Source organism: Oncorhynchus clarkii, chromosome 31 (genome assembly GCF_045791955.1).
Source record: "Oncorhynchus clarkii lewisi isolate Uvic-CL-2024 chromosome 31, UVic_Ocla_1.0, whole genome shotgun sequence".
Lineage (NCBI taxonomy): Eukaryota > Metazoa > Chordata > Actinopteri > Salmoniformes > Salmonidae > Oncorhynchus > Oncorhynchus clarkii.
The window spans coordinates 25147812-25169838 of NC_092177.1; the positions used below are offsets into that span (position 1 = coordinate 25147812).

At 40.7% G+C, this 22027-nt stretch overlaps 1 protein-coding gene across 1 annotated transcript; it reads right to left on the reverse strand.

Annotated features, from left to right (window-relative positions):
* Positions 1-822: 822 nt before the first annotated feature.
* LOC139391032 (uncharacterized) lies at positions 823-20783 on the reverse strand. Its single transcript, XM_071138506.1, has 5 exons — positions 20576-20783; positions 19799-20131; positions 5823-5930; positions 1750-1863; positions 823-1628 (listed from the first exon to the last, which is right to left on the reverse strand). Exons 1-5 carry the CDS (start codon positions 20622-20624, stop codon positions 1615-1617), a joined length of 618 nt encoding a protein of 205 aa, XP_070994607.1. The 5' UTR covers positions 20625-20783; the 3' UTR covers positions 823-1614.
* Between the last annotated feature and the right edge of the window lie 1244 nt (positions 20784-22027).

Here is a 22027-nt window from a genome sequence, read left to right on the forward strand (position 1 = left end):
GCAGATACTGATAAGTGAGGATTCATTCAATCAGTCACTTGCATGAACACAGAAATTGGGTTCTAGAAAAGCACAAACATAGAACAAAGAAATTGGTATTTACCAAGCATAAGTACAGCAGGTACTTACATTTTCTCTCCATTCCAGTTTATTATCTATAATCACTCTCTGCCAGGCACTAATCACATCAGACCACAGAAATGGTTATGTGAGATGTGGTCTATGACATTGTGATGTTATTCTGACGACAACTCAGCATTGCCTCTTCATGAAGGAAAGTGTTACAGTACGTGTGATAACATTTTTCAGTGGGCCGATAGAAAAAAAAGTCAGAAAACCCTGCACATTGTCACTTACTTTGTTGTGCTTCAAACAAAAAGTAGTAGATAATGAGAAAATGAGGTCCAGAATATTTCAAAAATAATAGATAATGAGAAATGAGGTCCAGCATGTTTCAAAAGTAGTAGATTTGTCACGCCCTGACCTTAGAGAGCCGTTTTATTTCTCTATTCGGTTATGTGTGATGTGTGATGTGGGGTGGGCATTCTATGTTTCTTTGTTTCTATGTTCTGGCCGGGTATGGTTCTCAATCAGGGACAGCTGTCTATCGTTGTCTCTGATTGGGAATCATACTTATGTAGCCCTTTTTCCCTCCTTTGATTGTGGGTAGTTATTTTTGTTACTGACACTAATGCCCTGTTAAGCTTCACGGTCGTTTTGTATTGTTTATTGTTTTTGTTGGCGACATTATTCAAATAAAAAAGAAAATGTCCGCTCACCACGCTGTGCTTTGGTCGACTTCCCATGACGACCGTGACAAGATTTCCAATGTTTTAAAAGTTTTTTTGCTTTTATTTTTATGCATTAAAATCACACCATTACATCAAACATGATAAAGTTACAATAACAATGAAAGCATATCGTACAGTTCCCCAATTAAAAAGCCTTTCAACTCTGGAACATTTCTGTTACTGTATACCACAAGCATCAAAAAAATAAACCCTTGAATGCAATTAATACACTGTAATATGCACTCCTATTACATTTTAAATTATACTTAACACTAGAAAAGCCTAGAGGGACCCCCTTCAAGCCAATGATGAGTCTTTCAGATGTCAACATTCTAACAGTCTAATACATACATGTGATGTATGCTATTGGTAAAATAATTATTTGTTTGTGCTTAAGAAGGTCATATTAGAATATGAAAACATGTATATTTTTAAAAACACAACTTTTTCATTCGTTTATGTAACAGTATGAACAAAAGAAACAGCACTAAAACACTTCAATTCAAGAGTTAAAATCGATTAAATGAACACCATCACATAGATCATTCACTATTCATTGTGTTAAGGGCAGGTCTGAAGGAACATAATGAAAATAAGAAAATAAATGTCAAAAGAATAGAATGGTATTTATTTGGTTTTAATACATTACTGTGCTTTGAGTTTCAAGATTAAAAGAGTGATAAGCAGTTTTATATCACCATTAGTCATTATTTCATATAAGGTAATCTTAAAGCCTGGTTGATCCCCATAGCAACTCTTAGGACATCAACACCCTCCTCTGAGTCCCACAGTGATCCACCTGAGAGACTTCATATTCCTCTGCTTACTGACCATCATCTGGAGAGAGAGAGAGAGAGAGAGAGAGAGAGAGAGAGAGAGAATTAAGCAGAATAAAATGAGACAAACATTTTTTTTAAAGCTAGACCTTAATTGAAAGGTACAATATATGGTTACTGACCTTGCTCTTGAGGACAAGTCTTCTTCTTGTAGAAACAGTATGATCCCAGACAGATTGCCAGCAGAATGAAGACTTCAGCAAATTGGAAATAAACAAACACATTGAACCCAGGTCCTGTGGAAAAGAGAGACAGTATAACACATACATTAAGAAAGCAACAGTAAACATGTCATCCCCCACAAATTATTCCGTCTCTTAGCTAATCCACACCCTGTACTCCATGTAATGCACCAAAGAAAAAACGCCACCTGCTGGAGAAGACATATTTTGGGTCCAGTTATCCCTCTCGCTTCACCTCCTCCTCTCTACATGTGAATCACAAATTAAATTTCAATACTATAGCTCCCACCTTGGGCAAATTGGTATATATTTGTAAATGCTGGATCTCTATGGCACCCAGATCTCTATGGCACCCAAGTTTCGTAAAAATCGGGACATGCTGTCTGAGAAATCACGTGTGACCAACATGCTGATCGCACCGCCCACATGTTGAGAGCAAGAGCATTGAAAAATAAACATACAGTACATGTTATCAAATCCTTTTATCTGCTCGTGTGCGTCAACGGCGTCTGCATAGCCAGATGCTAAAATAGAACTTGGTTCTAACCTGGTTCTATTTTAGACACTTGACGCGCTGCAAGTCCCCAGTAGTGGTGCGTGGGTAAAACCACTGGGGAAGCCAAGCTGGAAAAAAGCCCTATTACAACCTTTGTGTTGTGATAATTGGTGTTTGCTCTATAACCTGTTATTTCATATGCCTTGCTACCATGATATATAAGAAGACATAGTGGCAGAATAAATTCAGCAACACATTTGTTTCATCACAAACCGGACAGCAACAACTGTCTGGTGAAGTCCACAAAGCATACAGCATGGTCAAGCAAGTGTTTCAGTTTAATGTTTCAGTTTAGCGCAAACGCTGATTGGCTATTATTTTATACTTTTTTTTACTAAGGGGGGCCAAATACTCGCTGGCTTCCCTTGCATTCAATACTATGGGCGGCAACAATGTCACACTCTTTTTCACCAGACAGCATCAGATAGATGGCCGACACATACAGAGACAGAGGGGCATTGTCACGCTTGCGTGGATGCTTACTCTGGTGAGATACTTTCAGCCTCTTGTGAATTTAAGGAAAATTATGAAACACAGAGAGACGAAATAGTAATTATTTATGTTTTTTCTTGGTCATTTTTTGGTGGGGGGGGACTGACTTCTCTTGGCATCCTTAAATACACGCCACTACAAGTCCCACCTCTACCATCTACTCATTGTTTTTTACCATCATATAGCCGAGTGGGCGATTGAAAGATGAACCAGGTCCACACTCCAGCAGGGGTTGGAAAGTAAATTATTTTCCAATTGTTTCATTCAGAACAGTACCATTCTTTTTTTTAGTTCCTTTCAGCTGTTCCGACACCAAAAAAGTTTAGTTCTGAACCGGTTTCGAACCTAAAAACAGTAACGGTTTATATTTTTCCTTTCTGTTCCTTTATAAACCTCTGAAATAATATTTTTGTAACATTTTGCTCAACATTAAATTACTTCACCAATGGATAGAGCAGCTTGCTATGAAGCGGGCAAGCCATGTACATTCATTGGACAGACAAGTGTAGTGTAGAGTGCGAGATGCGACTGACATTTTGTGGATGATGAGAGCCCTGGGAATGAAGCGTTGGGCATCTTGTTGTTATACATTATCTGAATTAGGACCTCAGAAGTATACCTTTGGAGGAGCGGGTTCTATGAATGAACTTTGATTGTCTTTTAACTTCAGAGTTGGCTTAACTAACATTGGACTAAAGCTAGGCCTTGATCATAACTCTCAGTTCCATTAAAGTACACATAATGCCACCTAGAGTTTGAGATCTAGAACAGAGCTTGCTAAGTTAGCTAGCTAACAAGCTTGTGTGTGCAGGGTGGCAACAGAATTAAAATACAAATACATCTTACCTTTTTGTAGTTAATAAATCCAATATGAAACGTGATAACTATAGTATCCTTAACATTGAAAAAGTGAATCAATTCTTCTCTAATTAAAAATCTCTCTCCCTAATTTCTGAACGAAGCTTGTAACATCAGTAGCTAGAGTAGACTATGCTTCGGAGGGAGGGGAGGGGCAGGTAGCCTATACACAAGCACACACTGGCCAAGATTTTCAACTGGCAGGCAGGCAGACACTGGAATAAGTTTCTGAGTGACAAAGTGAGGGTTTGCTGTGTTTTATGTGGGACTGGAAAAACAATGTTCTCATGCTTTTAAAATAACAGTTCTGTTCTGGAACCGTATAGATCATTTGCGTTCTCGGTTCTGGTTCTGTTCCTTTTAAAATATTGTTATTTTGTGGTTTTCGGTTCTGTTCCCTGAACCGGTTCCAACTCCTGCACTCCAGTTCATCTGGTGGCGGTAATGCACCTTAAAGTTGGTTGCCAACCGCCATATACAATCCGGAGAAGAAGAAGAATGAATGACGAGAGATTAATCAAAGAAAACAAACAAAAAGATAACTACTGTAGGTTTCCCCCTTTATCTGTGGATTATTTGTCAGAGTAGAGAACACACAACTTTGTGTGTCTCAAAATGGGTCAACATTCTACAAAGACCCAGCTAAAAAAGAACCATATGGATTTCAGGTAAAATAACAACTCAATGTTCATCTGCCAATGTTTCATATTTGTTTCGACCTCTCCCAAAATTAATTTACACTGAACAAGAATATAAATGCGACAATTTCAAAGATTTTACTGAGTTACAGTTCATATGAGGAAATCAGTCAACTGAAACAAATTCATTTGGACCGAAACTATAGATTTGACAAGACTGGGAACACAGATATGCATCTGTAGGGGCATGGATCAGAAAACCAGTCAGTATCGGGTGTGACCACCTCATGCAGCACGACACATCTCCTTCACATAGAGTTGATCAGGCTGTTGATTGTGGCCTGTGAAAGGTTGTCCCACTCCTCTTCAATGGCTGTGCTAAGTTGCTGGATATTGGCAGGAACTGGAACACGCTGTCGTACACATCAATCGAGAGCATCCCAAACATGCTTAATGGGTGACATGTCTGGTAAGTATGCAGGCCATGGATGAACTGGGACATTTTAGGCTTCCAAGAATTGTGTACAGATCCTTGCAACATGGGGCCGTGCATTATCATGCTGAAACGTCAGGTGATAGCGGCGGTTGAATGGCATGACAATGAACCTCGGGATCTTGTCACGGTTTCTATATGCATTCCAATTGTCATCAATAAAATGCAATTGTGCTCATTGTCCATAGCTTATGCCTGCCCTTACCATAACCCCGCCGCCATCATTGAGCACTCTGTTCACAACATTGCCATCAGCAAACTATTCGCCCATACAACGCCAAACACATGGTCTGTGGTTGTGTTGCCGGTTGGACGTACTGCCAAATTCTCTAAAATGACATTGGAGGCAGCTTATGGTAGGGAAATTTACATTCAATTCTCTGGCAACAGCTCTGGTCAGAATGCCAATTGCACACCCTCAAAACTTAGGGCATCTGTGGCATTGTATTGTGTGACAAAGCTTCACATTTTAGAGTGGCCTTTTATTGTACCCAGCACAAGGTGCACCTGTGTAATTATCATGCCGTTTAATCAGCTTCTTGATATGCCACACCTGTCACATGGATGGATAACCTTGGCAAAGGAGAAATGCTTACTAACAGGGATGTTAACAAATTTGTTCACAACATTTGAGAGAAATAAGCTTTTTGTGAAAATTGAACATTTCTGGGATATTTTAGTTCAGCTCATGAAACATGGGACCAACACTTTACATGTTGCATTCATATTTTTGTTCGGACTGAGACCGGTCCACTGTCCCCTCCCCAGTTGGTTGAGTTCACAGTTGGTTTGGGTATTTTAACCTGCGTGTCTGGTGAGCATAGACAAAATCAATATGGGCAACATTGGAGTCAGTTTGGTCATCATGTAATGGACGGACTGAGACCGGTCCTCTGTCCCCTCCCCAATTTCATCTGTGAGGGACAACTAATCAGCAGATGAATAAAATCTGTTAAAATTATTATATCAGACTTACCGGTAGCACCAGCGGTTAGTTGACAGTGGCACTGGTCATTGTCGGTGGCATTCACCCACCCTGATATCTTTGTCCCGGTGGATAAGGTACAGTTAATATATATGAGCCCTGTAGGTAGGCAAAATAAACAGTCACAAACCTGTGTTGAAAAGTGGTGAATCCCATGCTGCTTCTCCTAGGTCTATTGATGATAATGATGATGATGTTGATGATGATGATAATAATCATGTGTAATGTTTTGATAATGTATCTGCTAAACTAAACCAAACCAGAATTGGATTTTGGACCATTACATATTCTATCTTAATATATAAGGGAGATGGACTTGACAGGATATGGTTATGACCATGCAGTGGCAACTTTTACATGAAGATATTGGTGGGGCACACTCAATTAACAAAACTCATATGCATCGAAACCAATACACATTGGCTACACATTGAATATACTAATAACCAATCCCAGAAATGAGTTTAGAGCCACACACAAACGTTATAACATTTGGGTTATGATCAGTTTATGGCTACTTCCCATATCTTTAGCTCTTATTGCACGGAAGACCACGGTAGTTGAGCGTAATTTTATAGAGTAAACTAGCTAGCAATCTGCCTGCAATATTGTGACACTGATTGTGTCTGTGTGCCTGTTAATACAAGGTCCTGGTTAACAATATGCAACTTTTTTTTAAACTCTAAAGTTATTCCCTCGCTTCACCTATAAGTATATATATATATATATACACTTGTATATATATATATTTTTTCACCTTTATTTAACCAGGTAGGCTAGTTGAGAACAAGTTATAATTTGCAACTGCGACCTGGCCAAGATAAAGCATAGATGTGTGAACAGACAACAACCCAGCGTTACACATGGAGTAAACAATAAACAAGTCAATCTATATATATTGTGTGCAAAAGGCATGAGGAGGTAGGCAATAAATAGGCCATAGGAGCGAATAATTACAATTTAGCAGATTAACACTGGAGTGATAAATTATCAGATGAACATGTGCAAGTAGAGATACATGTGTGCAAAAGAGCAGAAAAGTAAATAAAATAAAAACAGTATGGGGATGAGGTAGGTAAATTGGGTGGGCTATATACCGACGGACTATGTACAGCTGCAGCGATCGGTTAGCTGCTCAGACAGCAGACGTTTAAAGTTGGTGAGGGAAATAAAAGTCTCCAACTTCAGCGATTTTTGCAATTCGTTCCAGTCACAGGCAGCAGAGAACTGGAAGGAAAGGCGGCCAAATAAGGTTTTGGCTTTAGGGATGATCAGTGAGATACACCTGCGCGTGCTACGGGTGGGTGTTGCCATTGTGACCAGTGAACTGAGATAATGCGGAGCTTTACCTAGCATAGACTTGTAGATGACCTGGAGCCAGTGGGTCTGGTAACGAATATGTAGCGAGGGCCCGCCGACTAGAGCATACAGGTCTCAGTGGTGGGTGGTATAAGGTGCTTTAGTAACAAAACGGATGGCACTGTGATAAACTGCATCCAGTTTGCTGAGTAGAGTATTGGAAGCTATTTTGTAGATGACATCGCCGAAGTCGAGGATCGGTAGGTTAGTCAGTTTTACTAGGGTAAGTTTGGCGGCGTGAGTGAAGGAGGCTTTGTTGCGAAATAGAAAGCCGACTCTAGATTTGATTTTGGATTTGAGATGTTTAATATGAGTCAGGCAGGAGAGTTTGCAGTCTAGCCAGACAGCTAGGTACTTATAGATGTCCACATATTCTAGGTCGGAACCATCCAGGGTGGTGATGCTAGTCGGGCGTTCGGGTGCAGGCAGCGAACGGTTGAAAAGGATGCATTTGGTTTTACTAGCGTTTAAGAGCAGTTGGAGGCCACGGAAGGAGTGTTGTATGGCATTGAAGCTCGTTTGGAGGTTAGATAGCACAGTGTCCAAGGAAGGGCCAGAAGTATACAGAATGGTGTCGTCTGCGTAGAGGTGGATCATAAGAATATGGTATTTGACAGAATTGAAAGCCTTGGCCAGGTCGATGAAGACTGCTGCACAGTACTGTCTTTTATCGATGGTGGTTATGATATTGTTTAGTACCTTGAGCGTGGCTGAGGTGCACCCGTGACCGGCTCGGAAACCGGATTGCACAGCAGAGAAGGTACGGTGGGATTCGAGATGGTCAGTGATCTGTTTGTTGACTTGGCTTTCAAAGACCTTAGATAGGCAGGGCAGGATGGATATAGGTCTGTAACAGTTTGGGTCCAGGGTGTCTCCCCCTTTGAAGAGGCGGATGAGCGGCAGCTCGCCAATCCTTGGGGATCTCAGATGATACGAAGGAGAGGTTGAACAGGCTGGTAATAGGGGTTGCGATGGCGCCGGACAGCTTCAGAAATACAGGGTCCAGATTGTCAAGCCCAGCTGATTTGTATGGGTCCAGGTTTTGCAGCTCTTTCAGAACATCTGCTATCTGGATTTAGGTAAAGGAGAAGCTGGGGAGGCTTGGGCAAGTAGCTGTGGGGGGGGGGGGGGGGGAGCTGTTGGCCGAGGTTGGAGTAGCCAGGAGGAAGGCATGGACAGCCATTGAGAAATGCTTGTTGAAGTTTTCGATTATCATGGATATATCGGTGGTGACCATGTTACCTAGCCTCAGTGCATGAGGCAGTGATCGCTGAGATCCTGATTGAAGACAGCAGAGGTGTATTTGGAGGGCAAGTTGGTCAGGATAATGTCTATTAGGGTGCCCATGTTTACGGATTTAGGGTTGTACCTGGTGGGTTCCTTGATGATTTGTGTGAGATTGAGGGCATCTAGCTTAGATTGTAGGACTGCCGGGGTGTTAAGCATATCCCAGTTTAGGTCGCATAACAGAACAAACTCTGAAGCTAGATGGGGGGCGATCAATTCACAGATGGTGTCCAGGGCACAACTTGGAGCTGAGGGGGGTCGGTAGCAGGCGGCAACAGTGAGAGACTTATTTCTGGAGAGATTAATTTTTAAAATTAGAAGTTCGAACTGTTTGGGCATAGACCTGGAAAGTATGACAGAACTTTGCAAGCTATCTCTGCAGTAGATAGTAGTTGCAGTAGCAACTCCTCCCCCTTTGGCAGTTCTATCTTGATGGGAAATTGTATAGTTGGGCATGGAATTCTCAGAATTTTTGGTGGCCTTCCTAAGCCAGGATTCAGACACTGCAAGGACATCAGGGTTGGCAGAGTGTGCTAAAGCAGTGAGTAAAACAAACTTAGGGAGTAGGCTTCTGATGTTAACATGCATGAAACCAAGGCTTTTTCAATCACAGAAGTCAACAAATGAGGGTGCCTGGGGACATGCAGGTCCTGGGTTTACCTCCACATCACCCGAGGAACAGAGGAGGAGTAGGATGAGGGTGCGGCTAAAGGCCATTAAAACTGGTCGCCTAGAGCGTTGGGGACAAGGAATAAAAGGAGCAGATTTATGAGGGTGGTAGAATATATTCAGGGCATAATGTGCAGACGGGTATGGTGGTGTGCAGGTACAGCGGAGGTAAGCCCAGGCACTGGGTGATGATAAGAGAGGTTGTATCTCTGGACATGCTGGTTATAATGGGTGAGGTCACCGCATGTGTGGGAGGTGGGACAAAGTGGGTATCAGAGGTATGAGGAGTGGAACTAGGGGCTCCATTGTAAACTAAAACAATGATAACTAACCTGAACAACCTTGTACAAGGCATATTGATATTTGAGAGAGACATACAGCAAGGCATAAAGTAATCGCAGGTGTTGATTGGGAGACTGGCTAAAACAACAGGTGAGACAACAGCTAGTCAGCTAACACAACAACAGCAGGTAAAATGGCGATGACTAGGCAGAGAGGGTCGGATTAACTACACACAGAGCCTGAGTTCGCGGCTGGGGCCGACAGATAAAACATAAATATACAGAATGATGTACCGTGATTATTAATGGACAGTCCAGCAGGCATCAGCTATGCAGCCAAGTGATCATAGTGTCCAGGGGTCAGCAGTAGATGGAACAGGGAAACCGCCACTACGCTAGCACGCGGGCGACACAGCGTTTAAAGTTAGTAGCCCGGGGGTGTTAGGGGGGTCTGCTCAGACGGAGGCCGGTTGAAGGCACAGCGGATGGAGTATTCGTCGGCAGACCAGACGTGGTGGTGCGGCGGGGCGCCGTGTCGACAGAGAATCCAAGCCAGATGGCGAAAGAGGTATTGTAGTATTTTGTTTGCTAGCCGGGAGATGTGCCTGGCTCACGGCTAACTGGTGCTTGCTTCGTGGCAGTGGCGTTAGCCACTATAGCCAATCGGTAGCAGCGATGATCCGGTTTCAAGGTCCAGAGTTTACAGCAAAGATCCGGTGGAGCATTGGGCTCTAGCCATGTATGAGTGGGGTTCGGGTGAATAGCTTCGGTACTGGATGCCGCGGAGGGTGCAAACTAGCTGTGAATATTAGAAGTAGTGGCCCAGGGATTACGGCAGGAATCCGGCGTTGTTGTGGAGTGACAGTCCGATACTGGTAGACTGGCGAGTAATATCCAAGCTAAGAACAGGGCTGGTATCTGTGCAGATGGTAAAAGCCGCTAGCAGTGGCTAACAATGACTAAATAGCTTGTAGCTAATTAGCTGGTTAGCTTCTGGAGGTTCTTGAATGTGTTCTAAAGTTAAAAATAATAGCGATTCCGTATCACATTGGGTGAGGCAGGTTACCGGAAGGTATAATCAAATTAAAAATCGAAAAGAGATTGAGAAAAAAACAATTGAAAAATACACAAAAAATACGAAAAATACAAAAGTACACGAGAGGACGAACAAAACACGTATTCAATGCTACGTCATCTTGGAATTGTTTATATACACATTGATCATCCTTGATGTGTTTTTACAACTTGACTGGAGTCCACCTGTGGTAAATTCAATTGATTGGAAATTATTTGGAAAGGCGCACACCTACATAAGGTTCCACAGTTCAAATCAAATCAAATTGTATTGGTCATATACATGTGTTTAGCAGATTTTATTGCGGGTTTAGCGAAATGCATGTGTTTCTATCTCCAACGGTGCAGTAATATCTAACAAGTAATATCTATCAATTTCACAACAATACACACACATCTAAAATAAAGGAATGGAATTAAGAATATATACAAATTTGGACAAGAAATATCAGAGCAGCATGGACTAAGATACAGTAGAATGGAATAGAATACATTATAAATATATGAGATTAAAATATCTAGACATTATTAAAGTGACTAGTGTTCCATTATTAAAGTAGCCAGGGACTTCAAGTCTATGTCTAATGGCCTTGAGATAGAAACTGTTTTTCAGTCCATCAGTCGCATCTTTGATGCACCTGTACCGACTTCGCCTTCTGGATGATAGCAAGGTGACAGGCAGTGGCTCGGGTGGTTGTTGTCCTTCATGATCTTTTTGGCCTTTCTGTGACATCGGGTGCTGTGGGTGTCGTGGAGGGCAGGTAGTTTGCCCCCGGTGATGAGTTGGAATACACTGATACAGTTGCTGAGTTTATCAGGAAGTGTATAGGAGATGTTGTACCTATACACTTCCTGATAAACTCAGTCACTGTATCATTGTATTCGTCAATATTATTCTCAGAGGCTACCCGGAACATATCCCAGTCCACTTGATCTAAACCATCTTGAAGCGAGGATTCTGATTGATAACACCAGCTTTGAATAGTTCTTAGCATGGGTACTTCTTGTTTGAGTTTCTGCCAATAGGAAGGGAGGAGCAAAATATAGTCGTGATCAGATTTGACGAAGGGAGGGCGGGGGAAGGCCATGTAGGCATCCTGTAAATTGGAGTAGCAGTGTCGAGTGTTTTAGCAGCGCGATCCGTCGGCAGTTGATTGTGAGGTATTCTTGGTCTGTTGAGTTCCTGTGTGTTATCACAAACACACCATGAGTAGTTAATCATGAAACATACGCCCCTACCCTTCTTCTTCCTGGAGAGATAGGTATTCCTGTCTGAGCGATGAACTGAGAACCCAACTGGCTGTACGGACAGTATATCCCGAGAGAGCCATGTTTCTGTGAAACAGAGTATGTTACAATCCCTGATGTCTCTCTGGAAGGAAATCCTCGCCTTGAGCTCGTCAACTTTATTATCCAGAGACTGAACATTAGCGAGTAATATACTCAGAAGCGGTGGCTGCTGTGTGCACCGCCTGAGTTGGACTAGAAGTCCACTCCGAAAATCTCTTCTCCGCCGGCAGTGTTTTGGATCAACCTCTGGAATCAGTTCAATTACCCTGTGTGGTATGAACAAAGGATCGAATTCGGGAAAGGCGAATTCCTGGTCGTAATGCTGGTAATGCTGGTGAGTTACTGCCACTCTGATATCCAAAAGTTTTTCCCGGCTGTATGTAATAACACTAAACAAATTCTGGCCTAATAATGTAAGAAATAACACATAAAAAACAAAATATTGCAAAGTTGCCTCGGGGCTAATAGCACGGCTGCCCTATCTATTGGTGCCATTTTCAGTGGTGTTCAGTAGGTTGACAGTGCATGTCAGAGCAAATACCAAGCCAGGAGGTCGAAGGAACTGTCCGTAGAACTCTGAGACAGGATTGTGTCGAGGCACAGAGTTCCAGAAAATGTCTGCAGCATTGAAGGGTCCCCAAGAACACAGTGTACTCCATCATTCAGGCTGGCTGCCTGGCCAAACTGAGCAATTAGGGGAGAAGGACCTTGCTCAGGGAGGTGACCTAGAAGCTGATGGTCACTCTGCAGAGCTCAAGAGTTCATCTGTGGAGATGGTAGAATCTTCCAGAAGGACTACCTTCTCTGCAGCACTCCACCAATCAGGCCTTTATGGTAGAGTAGCCAGACGGAGGCCACTCCTTAGTTTGCCAAAAGGCACCTAAATGACTCTCAGACCATGAGAAACAAGATTCTCTGCTGATTAAACCAAGATTGAACTCTTTGGCCTGAATGCCAAGCGTCACGTCTAGAGGAAACCTGGCAACATCCCTATGGTGAAGCATAGCGGAGGCAGCATCATGCTTTATAGGTGTTTTTCAGCAGCAGGGACTGGGAGACTCATCAGGATCGAGGGAAAAATGAACAGATCAAAGTACAGAGAGATCCGTGATGAAAACCTGCTCCAGAGTGCTCAAGACCTCAGACTGGAGCGAAGGCTCACCTTCCAACAGGACAATGAACCTAGGTACAGAGCCAAGATAAAGAACAGAGACTGCAGATTCTTTCAAACAACACTTTATTATAAGATTTGCAAAAATGGAGAATCAACTATCCACTGAACAGTGCATAGTTGAAAGCTCAACGAATAGTGCCGGCTCATTGTTTTTATAGAGAAAATACATACAACCCCTTTTCGGGACAAGTCTCTGAATGTCCTTGAGTGGCTCGGCCAGAGGCCAGACTTGAACCCAATCGAACATCTCTGGAGAGATCTGAAAATAGCTGTGCAGTGACGCTCCCCATCCAAACTGACAGAGCTTGAATACGTAGAATACGTAAGATAGAATAGTACATATACAGTAGTAGTTTAATGGATTGCCGTGTGGTCCTCCCACTACTTGGGAAACCATACAGTCCATTAGGCTACTGATTAAATAAATGATGATGAACTTCACATAGTGGTAAAGGTGCACGGTGATGAGCTTGATGCTACTATCCAGTAAATATCCAGGGTCTTATTATGGTGACATGATTATCGATGCTTAGCTGCCATTTGACAAATAAAAACATACTAGCTCTTATTCAGATACCTGCACCGTATCTGCCAGCTGTTGGCTAGAGTGCACCTGCCAAGACCAGAATAGGCTTATTTGCTATTTAACGCAACAGTTTTTGTGACGAAACTATTGGTGAGTTTAAAATGCAATGGAAACAGATTGAAATTTAGATTTTTATTCGGTACATGAAAACTTAAGCAAAAAGTAAATTGTGTGTGCACTACGTCGTCAAGCACTGATTTTTATCCGCAACAAGTCAGTTTTGTGGAAACACCACTGGTGGGAAAATGTCACACATATTAGAATTTTCACGTGAAAATCTGTCAACACTTGGATTGAAATCTAGCTAACGACACTTATTCAGAAAAGTATTTGTTATAAAATTGGACTGTAGACAAGCTTTTGTCATTATTTCAGAGGCTCAATTAAAAACAATGTCTATCAAAACACTATAAAGCAGGGGGTTGATGAAAAAAAATACTCAGTATGTACTCCACCAAACTCTAATAGTGTAACAACTGGAAAACAAATGTGTCAGCATTTCAGGTCCATCACTGCAGAAAGTACACTTGACATCAATGTATGTAAACCTTGACACCATTGTGTTGGAGAGGTATATATTGTGCAGAATCTTTAGGTGCACCTATTTTATCTTATAGAAATGCAACACGTAAAGGGACAAAGCCAAGCCTTTCACCATTGAAGGTCTGATAGTTGTTTAATTACAAAAGGATTTCCCTGTTTCCTTGTTCTTTTGCTATAAAAAGTATTATTTTATGTGTTTATTTGTACACTTGGGACTTTGATATCAATACCATTAATACATAGACTGGGTACTATTCTAAGTATACCTTGAACATTTTACTTTTCATTAGCTGGGAGATACCTGAGTGAATAGCATTAACCACAGAACAATATTCTTTGTGTGTAACTAGGGCAGGCTTTGACTCTGAACACTAGAACCCCATAGGCTAATGGCCACTAACATTTGATTTAGTAAATTTAAAAAATCAGCCCCCCCAAAAAGCTATAAAAAAAAGCTAAGCTCATTTGTCATAATTTTTTAATCACAAACAGAAAAGTATTTAGAGCCTTTTCCCCACCCCTGTTCCTACCTACAGCCAAGACAAAATGCTGTAGGACAGGTGCTAATGCGTCTCTCTCCTCACTGAATTAACAACGAATGGGCGATAATTGTGCACCTTCACAATTGTACTTAAATTAGGCCTAACTGAATGATAAGGAGGGTGAAGAGGTTGATTTAATTTCGAACAACAATAGTGTAATGATGAGTTTGTGCTGTATCTACAGTGGGGCAAAAAAGTATTTAGTCAGCCACCAATTGTGCAAGTTCTCCCACTTAAAAAGATGAGAGAGGCCTGTAATTTTCATCATAGGTACACTTCAACTATGACAGACAAAATGAGAAAAAAAATCCAGAAAATCACATTGTAGGATTTTTAATGAATTTATTTGCAAATTATGGTGGAAAATAATTATTTGTTCAATAACAAAAGTTTATCTCAATACTTTGTTATTTACCCTTTGTTGGCACTGACAGAGGTCAAACGTTTTCTGTAAGTCTTCACAAGGTTTTCACACACTGTTGCTGGTATTTTGGCCCATTCCTCCATGCAGATCTCCTCTAGAACAGTGATGTTTTGGGGCTGTTGCTGGGCAACACGGACTTTCAACTCCCTCCAAAGATTTTCTATGGGGTTGAGATCTGGAGACTGGCTAGGCCACTCCAGGACCTTGAAATGCTTCTTACGAAGCCACTCCTTCGTTGCCCGGGCGGTGTGTTTGGGATCATTGTCATGCTGAAAGAACCAGCCACGTTTCATCTTCAATGCCCTTGCTGATGGAAGGAGGTTTTCACTCAAAATCTCACGATACATGGCCCCATTCATTCTTTCCTTTACACGGATCAGTCGTCCTGGTCCCTTTGCAGAAAAACAGCCCCAAAGCATGATGTTTCCACCCCCATGCTTCACAGTAGGTATGGTGTTCTTTGGATGCAACTCAGCATTCTTGAGTTGAGTTTTTACCAAAAAGTTATATTTTGGTTTCATCTGACCATATGACATTCTCCCAATCTTCTTCTGGATCATCCAAATGCTCTCTAGCAAACTTCAGACGGGCCTGGACATGTACTGGCTTAAGCAGGGGGACGTGTCTGGCACTGCAGGATTTGAGTCCCTGGCGGCGTAGTGTGTTACTGATGGTAGGCTTTGTTACTTTGGTCCCAGCTCTCTGCAGGTCATTCACTAGGTCCCCCCGTGTGGTTCTGGGATTTTTGCTTACCGTTCTTGTGATCATTTTGACCCCACGGGGTGAGATCTTGCGTGGAGCCCCAGATCGAGGGAGATTATCAGTGGTCTTGTATGTCTTCCATTTCCTAATAATTGCTCCCACAGTTGATTTCTTCAAACCAATCTGCTTACCTATTGCAGATTCAGTCTTCCCAGCCTGGTGCAGGTCTACAATTTTGTTTCTGGTGTCCTTTGACAGCTCTTTGGTCTTGGCCATAGTGGAGTTTGGAGTGTGACTGTTTGAGGTTGTGGACAGGTGACTTTTATACTGATAACAAGTTCAAACAGGTGCCATTAATACAGGTAACGAGTGGAGGACAGAGAAGCCTCTTAAAGAAGAAGTTACAGGTCTGTGAGAGCCAGAAATCTTGCTTGTTTGTAGGTGACCAAATACTTGTTTTCCACCATAATTTGCAAATAAATTCATTCAAAATCCTACAATGTGATTTTCTGGATTTTTTTTCCTCATTATGTCTGTCATAGTTGAAGTGTACCTATAATGAAAATTACAGGCCTCTCTCATATTTTTAAGTGGCTGACTAAATACTTTTTTGCCCCACTGTATTTATCAGTGTTGGCGATCATGTTAAATATTTGACCACGTACCTTTTTACTTTGTAAAAATAACCTGTTTTGGGACTGTTTTATTTACTGTAGCTCTATTACTAATCACACGTATTTTAACGGAACCAAAAAACGCTACATGTTGCAGGAGGCCTTTCGAATAATGCTAAACATATCATTGACTCTGTCCACGTTGATGAGCGGGAAACAAACGATGCCTGCACATCGAAACTACACCTAAACTATACCAAAACTAATTTCACATATAATACGAGTTATAGATTTAATTGACAATAATCTGATGAGTGACAATATTAGGCCTATCAGTTGTCAAATTGTACATGAAGAGATTGGCACATCTTGTAATTGACAGATGCAGGGATATGCATGTAAAATATTTTGATTGCTATATTGCATCTGAAAGAGTATATTGAGCAGTTTCTATGACACTAACCAATATTTCTTTGTGCAATTAATCATTGACAATTGTTTATCCGCGGGTGATTTTCTTTAGGAATACAGCAAATCATTTCACCAGTTATTATTATTATCCTCTTTTTCGTTTCTTTGTCAAAGTAACCTGTAACTGGACTTTATTACTATAACTATTACTAATCGAATCTACAAATAAAGTTGGTCAAATGGACTACAATTATGTTTTAATGTAAAGGAAACTAAAACAGGCTATATGCGGATGTATTTTCTAGGACTTTGTAGAATTGTTCAAAACATATCCTTGACTCTGGCTAAACAAATAACTATTGTTGTTATTTTTTTTATTGATATATTCCCATGAATGTTTATTCATGCAACCTCTTGGAACTACCCATCCCAGGATCCGGGAGAATTGTCATCAACTCCACTAATTAGCATAGCGCAACGGTCAAAAAATATTACTAGAAAATATTCATATTCATTAAATCACAAGTGAAATATAGTGAAACACAGCTTAGCCTTTTGTTAATCACCCTGTCATCTCAGATTTTGAAATGATGCTTTACAGCCAAAGCAAGACAAGCGTTTGTGTAAGTTTATCGATAGCCTAGCATAGCATTATGTCCAGCTAGCAGCAGGAAGCTTGGTCACAAAAATCAGAAAAGCAATCAAATTAACCGTTTACCTTTGATGATCTTCGGATGTTTTCACTGACGAGACTCCCAGTTAGACAGCAAATGTTCCTTTTGTTCCATAAAGATTATTTTTATACCCAAAATACCTTTGTTTGTTGGTCACGTTATGTTGAGAAATCCACCGGATATAGCGGTCACGACAACGGCGAAAAAAAATCAAAATTATATCCATAATATCGACAGAAACATGGCAAACGTTTTTTATAATCAAACCTCAAGGTGTTTTTCAAATATCTATTCGATAATATATCAACCTTGACAATTTACTTTTCAGTAGGAGCGAGAGGAAAAATGACTACCTCTGTCTTTTAAGCTAGAATCACTCTGAGAGCCCTCAGCTGGCTCATTCTTCAACATAAAGGTGTGAAACTACATCAAAATGCTGTAGACACCTTAGGGCATACGTAGAAAAGGGAATCTGGTTGATATCCCTTTCAATGGCCAATAGGGGTGCATAGGAACACAACGGTTTCAAAATAAGAGGCACTTCCTGATTGGATTTTCCTCAGGGTTTCGCCTGCAATATCAGTTCTGTTATACTCACAGACAATATTTTGACAGTTTTGGAAACTTTAGACTGTTTTCTATCCTAAGCTGTCAATTATATGCACATTCTAGCATCTGGTCCTGAGAAATAGGCGGTTTACTTTGGGAACGTTATTTTTCCAAAAATAAAAATAGTGCCCCCTAGTTTCAAGAGGTTTCCTTTACAATATATTTATCAAGTATTTATTTATCAAGCATTGTTGATATGCATCTGAAGCATATGCTAAAGTAGATTCCCCCAACGTTCTCTAGGGGGTGCTGATAGGCTGAAAGGCCAGGCGGTTCCAGTGTGAATTACTTCATAACTTAACATTTGGCCACCACTATCAAACATGTCACCTACAAAGATTATGTTTTTCTCTGTCCAATTTTGCATAAAAATAATTTTGTTTTTAATAGTGATATTACCATTATTTCACAGAATAGCTTTAAGAGGTGAAAAGTCATGCACAAAACATAATGCCCATGCCATAAGGGCTTGCTGATAGAAAAATATATACAGTATGTTGTAATTACAAGACAACAACAATTGTAAACTCACAATTTTCTTAAAAATGTTATGAGGAATAAAAAAGTATAAAGTCTCTGGAGATGTTATGCCTTTTTTTCAACCACTTAATCTCAAAGGCATTATTCATATCCACAAAATCCAATAACTGAAAACCTCCTTCTACCCTAGTCACAGAGAACACTTTCTTTTTAAGGTGGTGATGTTTGTTTTTCCATACAACATTGGTAAATGAGTTATTCATCTCCTTACATGTGGATTCATGTACAAAAAGAAATCGAACTGTATAAACAAACCCAGATATACCCTCAGCCTTCATAAATAGAACCCTTACAAAAATTGATGTTTTGCTGGCTAGCTCTCCCAGCTGTTGCTGCAATGAAGTAGGGTCCCCATGAGTAACAGCACCCTGAGCCAATCATGCTCTCTGTCTGCCCCTCCACCACAGAAAGAACAGAGTGAGGCTGAAACAGCTGCATTTTGGAGCTGCCTGACTCAATACAAATTTACCAAAAACAATACAATGGGAAAGCAACCACTTATGCTTTATATGAACACATTGTTTAAATACAATTTAATTGTTTGCTAACAGATATGATATATTGCTGTGACATGAAATAATAGAATCGCATGCAAATCACCTGCACTTGCTGCATATCCGCTGTGACCATGGTGATTTCAATATTGTTTGTTTAAATCGATCAAAAGTAGAGGACTTTCAGGACCATGCACTGTCTTGTTGCACTGCAGTTAATCAGGAGATGAAGGCGTTGTCATGGTACAGCTGACCCCGATCCTTTCAGATTCATTTAGGATTTTAGACAAATATGACGAAGTTGACCAAAACTCTGGACACATATTTTTTTAGGAATCACAGTTTTGAGAGAAATATTATTTTAAGTCAGAAAGGGCTATTGCAGGAAACTACATGAGCTCCTTTAACAGTTATTATAAATTTTCGCAAGTTTCGCAAACACTTTTTGGGGGAGTTTGAAATTGTGGACCTTTGCTCTAGACAAGGGCATTTCCTGGCACAGAGCCCAACATGGAAATGAATAATATTGCAAATATTTTACCTTTTAAAATTCCCTAAATGTATTTTTTGGGCTCAAATAATGAAAACGATTAAAAAAGAAAAGTTTCCTTGCCAGACAAGGATTGCCCCAACTTTCAAGTATCCCTATACAGTCATGTAGCTATATATTTTTTAAAGAGGGTTAGCTATTTACCTTCAATGAACAAGTGTAGTCTTCTGGTGGCCAATGAACTTCCATTAGAATGAAATGTTTCTAAGAGGTATTCATCAGAATCCGTCCTTTCTGTGTTATCCATCCTAAATGTCTTGTTGTTCATGAAGAACTCTGATCTAGCTTTAATGGAGTCAGCGATGATCATTTTGTTTCTTCTCATTCGGAGTATCTCTGTAGTTACACCAGTGGGATCTTTTTTAAATGTGAGTTCAGATACTGTGGTATCAGTCAGCTGGAGATAGACAGTTCCTCCCAGAGCTCCATAACACTGACATCCATCCTCTCTAGCATTACAGGAGGAGGTCAACATGCCTGAGGACAAAGTTGAACATTGTGTCACAATGCTGACACAACTGGTATAAGTGGATAAAGTGAAAATATGTTACTGTCATAAGTATGACTGAACTGGAGTGGTTTCTTGTAATTTAATTGTCTGACACTGAGTTGCCAATAACTTCAAAGATGACTTATACAATGAGTGGGATACAGCAGAAAACAGTATCGAAAGGAACAATCAGATGGAGCCGTCTCAGGTTTGGCATATCTTTTATCAATATATTTTCCAGACACCAATTATGCTGTTGCAATGATAAGGACACACAAGCAATCAACAGTTCTACTCAGATATGGTTGTAATGGAAAACCTCTCTATAACTCTCTTCTTCCCTCCTGTCGCCATATAGCCATAGTCTTCACAGTCTGAAAATAGTAGGCTCTTGCATAATGAGCTACGACACAAATAAAGACATAACTTACCATGAGACACTCCTGCGATCATCACCAACAATCCAAAAACAGCCTCCATGTCTCTCTCTTCACTCCCTAATTCAATTAACTGACTTCAAATGAGTCCCAAAAAGACGTTTCCTTTACTTTTGTCCACAAGTCTGGCTATGCAAGTCAAACTGAGAAGAATCTGCAACTGAAACCTCTCTTGATGTGTTGTCTTCCTCGTTCTAGAATTAACAGTTCTTATCCAGCAGTTCTTACATTAGCTAGCCCCCCTTTCTCTGACAAAAGGGTGCGGAAACACAAGGTTGTTATTTAACTTCCTTACTTTGATAAAACAATGACACATTTGTCTCTAGACAAGAAGTCTTCACATTTAGTTATCAAATCCAGAGAAAATATTATCATATTCAGAAACGCAATAGGGGAGACTGGGGAACAAAGTAACACGAGGTACAAAGTAACAACACAGTAACTCAGATTAGAAATGACTTAGAAAAATGTTACTCAATCTGTTAATGCTTGGTTAGTGTATCTACAGAACTAGGACATTTTGCTTGAATCCATAAATAATGATTTTTTTATTAACAATGAATATTGTAAATAAATAAATGTTTGCCTCCTCTCTTTCTTGATTATTGACCTCAAGATCATTCCCCATGTGTCTAATCACATATCAGTTTTACAGTGGATCATTCCCCATGTGTCTAATCACATATCAGTTTTGCAGTTTAACATTCCCCATGTATCTAATCACATATCAGTTTTACAGTGGAACATTCCCCATGTGTCTAATCATATATCAGTTTTACAGTTTAACATTCCCCATGTGTCTAATCATATATCAGTTTTACAGTTTAACATTCCCCATGTATCTAATCACATATCAGTTTTAAAATGTGAAACATTCCCCATGTGTCTAATCATATATCAGTTTTACAGTGGAACATTCCCCATGTATCTAATCATATATCAGTTTTACAGTGGAACATTCCACATGTATCTAATCATATATCAGTTTTACAGTTTAACATTCCCCATGTATCTAATCTTCTAATCTTCCTTCGGAAAGTATTCAGACCCTGTGACACCTTTGGCCGTGATTACAACCGAGAGTCTTCTTGGGTATGATGCTACAAGCTTGGCACACCAGTATTTGGGCAGTTTCTCCCCAATCTTCGCTGCAGATCCTCCCAAACACGGTCAGGTTGGATGAGGAGCATTGCTGCACAGCTATATTCAGGTCTCTCCAGGCGTGTTTGATCAGGTTCAAGTCCGGGCGCTAGCTGAGCCACTCAAGGACATTCAGAGACTTGACCCAAAGCCACTCCTGCGCTGTATTGGCTGTTTGCGCAGGGTTGTTGTCCTGTTGGAAGGTGAACCTTCGCCCCAGTCCTGATCCAGAACTCTTTTAAAACATGTTTCTGAAGTACACTGTATCTTTTAGTTGTGTGTGACGAAGTGAATATCACACCATGT